This window comes from Nomascus leucogenys, chromosome X (genome assembly GCF_006542625.1).
Source record: "Nomascus leucogenys isolate Asia chromosome X, Asia_NLE_v1, whole genome shotgun sequence".
Taxonomy (NCBI): domain Eukaryota; kingdom Metazoa; phylum Chordata; class Mammalia; order Primates; family Hylobatidae; genus Nomascus; species Nomascus leucogenys.
In genome coordinates this window covers 23,523,236-23,532,992 of record NC_044406.1, presented here as the reverse complement: position 1 = coordinate 23,532,992, position 9,757 = coordinate 23,523,236, and the positions used below count along the sequence as shown (strand labels likewise).

Sequence of the window (9,757 nt, the reverse complement as noted above, 5' to 3'; positions counted from 1 at the left end):
CAACCCCACCCCCAGGGAGTCAAGGGTGGGCTCCAGCGTCCAGGCATCTCCTGGGATTATCTGCACACGCGTTTTCCTGGCAGAGGCCCCTGGTTTGAATCCGATCCTCAAAGGGAACCGGATTTCCTACGAAGGTTAAGGACGCCGCCGCCGTACTTTCCACACGCACCTCGGCTCTCCCGGGTCGTGTCGCAGCGGGAGCTGGGGGTCCCGGGCCACGGAGGTGGGGTGGGTTCCAGGATGGGTGGGTGGATGGTGGGCGTTGTTGACGGTGGAGTCAGAAATTTGAAGCAAGCGGGAGTCTTGGCTCTGAAGGCGAAGGGAGCTGTTGGAAAGTGCCACGTAGCCAGGAAGTGAAGTGCGCAGTCCGAGATGACAGGTAATGGCGAGAGCGAGAAGCCCAGGCGCTCCCTTCCGAGGGGGCGGGCTCCACGGCATGTTCGCAGGGAGGAGGGAGTGTGTGTGTGTGTATTGTGTGTGTGTGTGTGAGAGAGAGAGAGAGAGAGGGAGAGAGAGAGAGAAACATGCGGGAGCAGTAGTGATGGAAAGGCAGCGAGGGGTATCCAAGTGGCAGATCTTAACTCGACAAATGTCATTACATCACTTATCCAGGCATTGGTAAATGTATACATTTAAAAAAATCTAAACAACTCAGGTTTCGTGAGGAGACCCAAACAGATTTGCAATCCTTAACCACCTCGGCGCACCCCTCCCTCCCCGCGGCGGGGACCGCAGCTTCTCCCTCCCCCGGGCCCTGCCCGCGCCCCTCCGGGTGACCGCTCGGTGGAAGCTCGCCCGCGGGGGCTGGGTCTCGCCGACGCTCCCAGGGTGATGGGAAAGGGAAGAGAAGCTTAATTAGTTTCAATTTGCTGTAATTAGCGAGCCGGACCTTTGGGGAGAGGGGCAGGCGGGAGGGGTGCGGGGGTGCCGCGGCGTGACTACCGCGATTGCGGAGCTGGGGCCGGCAGCCCCGCCACGCCGCCGGCCAGTCGGTCGCCGCGGGGGGCGCGGGTGCGTCTCTGGGCCGGGGCCGTCGGGCTCCGCGCGCGCCCTGGAGGAGGGGGGCCGGGTCCCCTCGCGGCCCAGGGCGCAAGTGTGCGCGGCCGAGGGGAGGGTGCAGGGTCGGGCAGAGGTCAGCGGCCTGCCAGGCGCTGTGCCCACCTGGGTGTGGGCAGCCCGCCCGGCAGCTTCGGCGCTGGAGCCCGCACGTCCCGGGCTCGCCTCCTATCCTGCACCCCCTTCACCCCCAACTTCAATTCCCCCCTCCCCAACCCTGGGTCCAGACGCCCGGAGACCCCGCCCACCCGAAACGTTGGGGAGCTCGCCGACCCGGCTCGCCGGCAGGTGGCCGCTTCTGGCACTTGGGCCGTCGGGTGGATCACCGCCACCCTACTCTAGCCCTGGACTCACGGGGGCGGCACTCGCAAGAAGGGCCCCGGCCTGGGGTATGGGGAGCGGCAGCCAACTACCATTCCTACCACACGCTCCTTTCCCGGGTTTAGTAGACCCGGTGGGAACTTTCTAGGGCCTTACTGGAGGTCTGAGAGTCTAAAACCCTCAGACTCCACATCCACAGGCTCTCCCTGAGTGAAAGCCGCTTTCCTGGGGTGGTCAGGGCCGCTGGAGAGTTTGGGGAGGAGACAGGGGACTGCTGGAGAAGACTGAGGGAAAGGAGTTGGGTGTGTGTGTTTTTTTGTTGTTGTTGTTTTTTGTTTTTTTTTTTTTTGTTTTTTTTTTGTGGTCAATATCAATTTTGCGTCGATTTTGCCTTTTTGTTTAGTAGGGCTTCTTTTCCCCCCTCCCAGCTGCTAGTTGGATGGTATACGAGAAACAGTACCATTCTTCCTGTTAATGAACTCTTTTTTAAGTCATTTTTTCTCATTTGACCCTTCCATGGAACAGAAGCAAATTGCGTGAAATTACCTCCAAGGATTACATTTATTACTGGCCAATGAGAACCCCTCGCCTTGTTTTACAAACTCTTAATCCTATGTCATTCTGATGCTGCAAACAAGCCCAGTCCTGGGCCTCCTATTCTTTCAACTTTCCCCAGCTGGAGGGACCTCATTCTGCACTTAATATTCCCCATAAATATCACACGCTAAAGACCCCCTGACTTCCAGCAAGTCCACATTAAACATGTGACATGTCACGCATGACAAACTCTGAGTATCTTTTCAAAGCAGCATTAAAAGCAAAGAAACCAATTTTCTTCTCCTTCCAAACCTCCCCAAGTGCTGAATGATGGGGATTGGAAAGAGCCACTGGAGCGTACTTAGGGGGATTTTATGAGATTTTCCAGAATGATTTAATCTTATTGTGAGCATTATTAATGAATGGCAACCCAATTTGGCCCCAATATCTGGGAACTTGGTCACAATGCTGGGAGCGGCTGACCCCCCCCCCCCCCCAATCTTAAGCAAACCTCTTCCACCATGGAGGACATGCAGAGCCCCAGGGAGTTTGCGAGGGCCCAGTTCAGGGCATGGCTGTGTCCTATCACACCCAAGGCAGAATGGCCCAACACCTGCTTTCCCAGGGCCACCCCCACAGCATCTTGGGGTGAGGGGTAATTGAAGCCTGGAACAGGCCTCTGTGGGAGGGTTGAGGGAAAGGAGTAAGTTAATTTGCTACATTTTGAGACAGGTTAGCCAGATCTGGAGGAGGTCCTGGAAGGCAAAAAGGGCGCATTTGGCATAATATTATCAGAGGTGTCCTTCCGTCACCAACTACCCACGGCCCGAACTGTGGACAGTAGTCAGGGCAGGCATCTTAGGTGTGTGGGGAGGCAAGTGGAAGAATTAGGGAGAGTGACTGTTGAGAAAGTTTGGGCCTCCTTGGGACTTGAAACTCAGACTTACTAAAGTCCATGCTGAAATTGGCTCAGATCAGTTTCCCATTTTTTTTCTCTTACTACCCACCCCCCACCCAACTGGGGCTAACATTGTTGTTTTTGATTTGTAGTATCAAGAGCCAAAGCACCTGTAGTTCTCTTTTTAGTATCCTTTTAAATGTGATCTTACTAGAGTGACAAAAGGGGCTGATGTGAGAGGAAAACAAATTATAATAGGTTAGCCCAACTTGCTTTTAGAGAAAAAAAAGTCCATGAGCATGTGTGTATATGTATACCCAAAAGTCAGCGTGTCTGAATGAAGGGGGTCTTAAATGGGGCCTAAAATAATATTTTGGAACACAGAAGTCCCCAGAACAACTGCATATTTCACTGATAGTGGCAGCCTGGCTGGGGGACAGGAAGAAGAAAACCCACTACCCGACGGTGGGGAGAGCGGGCGGGGGCGTGGGGTGGGGGGAAGCATTTTCAAAGGAAGAAGTGTTGTTGTCCCTGGACATTATTAAGGGTCCAGTTTGAAGTACACATTTTTTTCCTTTAAAGAAATGGGAGTGATTACCAGTTATACATTAAGAAATGTCATTCAGTCATTTTTATTCATTCTCCGGAAATCTTCGTAAAAGCCTGAATCATACTTCTACAAGCAGCAATTTTGTTAATCCAGGGGGTTATTACTCTGGGCCCTTATTAGGTTCTACACCACTGCCAAGCAATCCTATAACCCTCTCAAAAGAAGTTTACCTCCCTGTTATAAAACCAGTAGTGGTATTTATACTGTGCAATAATTAGTGTATTACTTGAATCCACTAACACGTTCATTTTATCTCTGCACAAAACCTCTAGTCTGCTTATAGAAAGCTTGTGCCTCCTTTGGTGCTGTTAAAGTGGTGAAAGAGTGAATTGAAGGCTGGTTGCACTTTCTCCTTTTGCCTCGCCTTAATTCCCATCTCTTTTTGCTCTCATCCAATTAGCACAGTGTATTAAGCGGTTTATCATCTCATAGTCAGCTATTGAGAGAAACAAGGCGAGCACTTTGCAATAGAACCTGCGCTCCTTTGACACCCTCAGGTACTTACATATTCCACTGCGCTATGAATAATAGAGGAAGAATGGAGCGCTAATTCCCTCATCAAAGAATGCCTTGTCTGCTGCTTTGCTCAACAACACCATTCTGATCAAAAGAAAAGCAATAAAGCTTAGCATAACAAAACGAAACCTACTTATTAGCTTAGTGGTTAAATTAATGCAGAGCCGCTGCTATTCAAAACCAAGGTTTGAAAACAGCCTCCAACAACCTGATAATGCTGCCTTCGGGATGAAGGAATTTTAATCTGAAATTTGAGGCTGGCTGAGATGAGTTAATCTATTAAACTGCTATAAGGAAGCTCCACCACAAACTGTTCAATTAAGAAATATTTAGGTGAGAGGGAGTGAGAAAGAGAGAGAGACAGAGAGAGAGAGAGAGAGAGAGAGAAGAAAGAGGGGGCGGGAGGGAGAGAGGAGCAGGGAATGGCAGCTTTAAATTTGGGATGGGAGCATCGAATTAAAGGGTCGGGCATCCTGACAAGAGGGTCTGGGGCTTGGTGTTTTTCTTAAAACCCTAATACAAACAGGAAAATCTGTTTTTGGAGTTTCCTTACTGTGGCATCTTCCGCCAAACTAATTTTAAATGATGTTTGAAGAAGTATATTGAGGAGCATGGTGTGTGTGTTGGAGGTAAGAGGTAGTAAGAGCTGGAGAAAGGGGTGATGGTGAGGGGCAGTGAATTCATTCTCTTTCAACATCTCCCAAATTCCAGTCTTGGAACTTTGATTAACCCCCACATCCTGGGCAACAGTCACGAGAGTAACTCCATCTGTTTTCTGGACAAATTAAAATCTTATCAAGCATACTCTGTGGGATTTTCCACTTCTGGCCCCCTCTATGCACCTTATATGTAGGAGAGTGGAGGGTTAGCAGATTGTGTCCAAGATAAGCTTGTGTACAAGTATCTGCTATAGGTAAAATCCTAGTTCCTAAATTAAACAGAAAAAGTGCCCTTTCCAGAGGCAGGGGGCTCTGAGAAGAGCAGGGTTCTTTTAGGGTATAGTTTCCCAACTGACCCAGATAAACTTTGGCCCAGAGGTCTACTCTGGCCCACACAGAGTTTAAAGTTTTATTTTAAAAAATTAGTTGTCGAGGTTTAGAAATCAATAAGCTTTGTGGAATATTTGGATTCCTGGCTTCTCTGGAAAACTCGATCATGTGGCCATAGTGGGCCCTGTCCCTCCCAGCATCACTGAGTAGCTGCTGGCCCCTTTGGACAGGACCTGCCCACTCCTGTTTGCCACAGTCCCTGCCACTCACTCTAGCATGAACCTGGTTTGCTTCATCCATTCACTTTTAGAATTTGAGTTTAGGACCCGTGCCAGAGTCCATGGAGACCGGCAGGTCAGCTCTCTCCTTACAAATAAGATGGGCAAAGTTTCCGCATCAGTTCTGCCGGGTGCACTATCAACCACACAAATCAAGGAGTAGAAATATCTCTCAGAGAAAAGTAAGTATGTGATATTCCCATCTTCTAACGGAGATTCACTGGAATTCTTAAAGTTGCAGTTTCAACTTTCCACAAAATTCTGGAATCCTTAGGTGCCTAGAGTTCTAACAGATCCCAATAAGAAAACATCAACTGCTGCATTAGCTTTTTTCAGGGACAGTACTTAGAAATGTCTCACATTCTAGAGAAATGGTCCTTGCCCCCAAGGTGGTTATAATCTAGAGGCAGAGACAAGAAACAATCCAGTGAGAAGTTACTTGAGTCTCTTGGAGTTTCCTGATGACCAAGTTCAGGGTAACTATTTACATTTAATATAATCCCAGATCCCAGAAATCAAGGACAACATGACTTCCCTTCAGAAAGCACACTTTAGAGAACCATCTCTCTAACCTTATGTGAGAATAGCAATTATTGAAAGAGTTGACCAGGGGAGCAATAAAACCACATTAATCCCTTAGTTCCTGAAGCACCCTGGGTGCTCCAGTTTGTGATAGGCTGCAGAGCTTACACAGTACCAAGTTAGTTAATTAACTGACAGGGCTCGAAACCCACAGTTTCTACTTAGAATCTCAGTCTAAGAGCAGGAGGAGAAAGGAGAGGGATGGGAGCCAGAGGGGAGGTGAGGAACAGAAATTAAAAGAAAAAGCAAAGTAAAAGGCAGCTTCATCTCCATTGCTTAACTCATCAGTATTCCTTCACTAGGGGGACCTTTCTTAGGGGGCGCTTTTCTCTCAGGAGCCCTAGGCCTTGCTCTTCAAAAAGAGATGCTGCCGGGCTCTTGGCTTGGCTCTCTAAGTCAGCAAAACACATAAGAAACCATACTTCATCTCTTAAATGACCTAAAGTCGCAGAAATTCTGAATGCTTCTCAGAACATTCGACCAAATATCATGCTGTGGACTCCTAAGCTGGGTTCTGATAGAGGTGGCTATGAAGAAACTGGGCTGAGGTTTGAAAAGGGGATGGCCTCTAGTCATACATATATATATATATATATATGTATATGTATATGTATATATGTATATGTATGTACGTGTGTATGTATTTAGAGGTGGGGGTCTCACTATGATGCCCAGGCTGCTTTGAACTCCTGGGCTCAAGCCATCCTCCTGCCTCCACCTCCCGAGTAGCAGGGACTACAGGTGTGTGCCACAGCAACTGGCTCTAGTCACATTTTACTCCTTGCTGCCTCTCTAGTCAACTCTTTGCACCTGGTAAGGATTCACCACAACTGCTTTCCCTTTAGAAAACTTTATTCTTAAGTAGAAGGCACAACATACTTTTTCTTTTATAAAAGCACACAGGTCAATGTTTTTTAAAAAAACACAGCATAATTGTATAAGGGGAAACATTTTGTTAGTATAATCTTACCAATAATGTAAGAGAGGAAAGACTGCCATACTGAAATACATTTTGCTGCTGCCAAAGACGGTCCTATTCTGAAGAAATGAGAAAAAAATAGCAAGCACCAGGGCCAATTAAGCATCTCTCTCCCCCAGTTTTTCTGAATACAACACAGTGATCCTCACCCCAACCCCTACACATTAATGGATTGTTAGAGTATCAAATTATTTTCAGTGTGCTTTCTTGTTGTATAAACCTTTACCTGCACTTTCTATTTAAGGGGCAAAAAGGGAATGGGAGTGTAAAACACCTGCTCAGTGTGTGTGTGTTGGACTTTGGAGCAATTCAATAAACAAGCCTGCTCTGTTTAATCTATTTAGTGAGTGCAAGGCTTCTAAATCTCCCCCCTCAGCTACCTACATAAAAGACAAGACTGAAAAGGACAGCCACTCCTGGATGGCTGGAGAAGCATTTGGATTTAGACTGGGTTTAATTGGCATGTGAAAAAGCAAAACGTCAGCTCTTCAGTCAGGCTCTGAGAACCTCTCCTTACGTGGGGCGGGGGGGGGGGGGGGACACACAGGCTAAAGGCCCTGAGGCAAAGCCTGGGGTCACTTACATTCCAGCTACTCTCAATCCAAGTAGCAATTTCCCTCCCTCAGAAACCGGGTCTTCAGAAGCTTGGGGAGGGGTGCTTGGGGAGGGGCTCTGGAGTTGTGTTTTAAAGCAGTACATCTTCATATGAAGACAGGAACTTCTATGATGCTTACAAACATTTTTGCAGCCCCCTTTCCTGGTCTACATTCACACAAACATGAGACACAGTCCCAAGGGAGAAACAGATGCTCGAGGAGCAGTTAGGGCCAGAGTGGAGGCACAGAAGAAGCTGGGATTTTTCAACTACCCCCTCCTTGATTACTCCTGGGATTCCCTTAGGATTTCACGGCACAACCAGCAAAGAGTTTGCTCAGGTTCACTTCGGAGTAGCCACTTCGGGACAAGAATTGCTCTGCTGTGTTCTTGAGTTTTCTGTAGTCCTGCAGAACTTTGGGGGTAAAAAATTGCTTCTTCAATTTATCTAAAAAAAGAGAGAGAGATTAGAAGTCTCAGGTAGTTTCTTTAAAGAACATTCAGTATTCCACCAGAGAAGGGGATGCTGATTCCATTTGTATCTCCTCCATCTTATCTCTGGTCTACCCCTGGGGCCAGTCAGATGCAGCCCCGGCCCACCATTCCTCTGTGAAAGCTTTTCTTCCTTTCCCCTGCCTGTCCGCCTCTCAGCACCTAGCTGACTCAGCGCACTGGGGGACAGGGCCACCCTCTACTGATGTGAACTGCAGGTGCACGCTCATGTGCAGCAGACAAGGTGAGCTCTACTCGCAGACGCCACTTTCACCTGCGCTGCGAGCACATGCATGCAACTGCTTGCGAAGTCTGGACGTGGCAGGAAATACCTAGTCTCAAAGGGAGCTATGGCCTCTGGTGCCTTCCAGCCCCAACTCCCCAGATCACCTGGGCCTAGTCTGCATTTTCTAGTCCCTCCAGCCCAAGTCCCTCTGCTAAACAAAATTTCCTTTGCTGAAACAGGCGAGAGGTGAGCGGCCCCGAGGGCACCTGTCTGTCCATGGCCAAGATTTCTTTGCTCTTCTTTGTCTACACTGTGTGAACTCAGGGTATGCGGCACTCCTGCTCCTTCAACCCATTCATCCCTGGCCTTTCCCTTCTAAGCAGGATGCTACCAGCCAGAGAAAAGATCCCTCTCCTTTCCCTTCCTAGAGCCTGCTACTTCTACATGTTTTTTTCTTTTCTTTTTTTTTTTTTTTTTGAGACAGTTTTGCTCTTGTTGCCCAGGCTGGAGTGCAGTGGCACGATATCGGCTCACCACAACCTCCGCCTCCCGGGTTCAAGTGATTCTCCTGCCTCGGCCTCCCAAAGTGCTGGGATTACAGGTGTGAGCCACTGCACCCGGCCCTACGTGTTGTTCTTTTAAAGGAGCAGTGGGGCTGTAATGCTCAGGTCTGATCTTTTGGGTGAAGAGGGTGATAACGTGGGGGTGACACTGTGTTCAGGAACCTGGTAAGGTGTCTGGAGAGGCTGCTTTCCCTGCGCCCCCCCACCCCCAATCCCCATTTGATGGCTGAGGAAACTGGGAGGTTAAGTCACTTACCCAAGGTTACACAGCAGGTAATCAGGGTTGTAGATAAGCAAAACCCAGGTAGCCAGAACCCCCAGCCCGTACCTGAGGAGAGGCTCACTTCTGCCCACTCCCCCTGCCACTACATCACTACTCCCACACAGAAATGTGCAGGCCTCAGACATCAGCTGATCCTGAGGTGAGGCCTCCGCCCCCATAAGATGCTGGCCTGTGCCAAAGGGCCTGGGAGCAGCAAGGCTGCCCAGCACCTCCCGATAGGAACCGGTCAGTAAGGAAACACAAAGGGGAGAGCACGCCACTCACAGAAAGCAAACCTCCAACAAGAGCAACACGGAAGTCCACAAAACACCCGGAAAACGAAAACTCAAAAGACTCCAGATTTTTGTTTCTTGGCTATACATTCGCATTTGCTCTCCACAACTTTTTCTGAATTACATAAGTTGTCCTTTAAAGAACAACCACAGGTTTTATAGAGAATTAAAATGCCCAAAAGGGGTGGAAAAAGAGAGGGGGGCTGCAACAGAAAGACAATTTGAAAGTTCTAATGATCCGAGTCTGGGAATAAACAACAATGGCCCCAACCAGTGTCGGCTGCCTCCCGGCAGGCCAGAGCCACAGGCCAGCAACCCCGTGCATGTGAATGACACAAATGCATCTGATGACTGGGGAGAGCACATTTAAAGAGCTGCGGTAATACGGAGCAGGGGAGGAAAAGAGAGGACATAGCTCCTGATGTGTTTACCTCCTCTGCTGATGGGATATTGACTTTTCCCACCAGGTTGGTTAGAAAGGGGACTATTTACGCTGCCACACAGCAGAGTTAGAATGACAACCAGTGTCACTCGGTGCTCTTCCTCGTAAAAGACAACTGT

The 9,757-nt window shown here is 48.8% G+C and overlaps 1 protein-coding gene across 2 annotated transcripts in view; it reads right to left on the bottom strand.

The window, feature by feature from the left end:
- Window positions 1–6,621: 6,621 nt before the first annotated feature.
- POLA1 (DNA polymerase alpha 1, catalytic subunit) overlaps window positions 6,622–9,757 on the bottom strand; it is a 302,637-nt gene continuing 299,501 nt past the window's right edge. For both annotated transcript variants that reach the window (XM_030807188.1, XM_030807187.1), the window contains one exon: window positions 6,622–7,808. In XM_030807188.1, coding sequence (XP_030663048.1) covers window positions 7,663–7,808 — 146 coding nt within the window. In that variant the 3' untranslated portion in view covers window positions 6,622–7,662. The remainder of the gene's footprint in view (window positions 7,809–9,757) is intronic.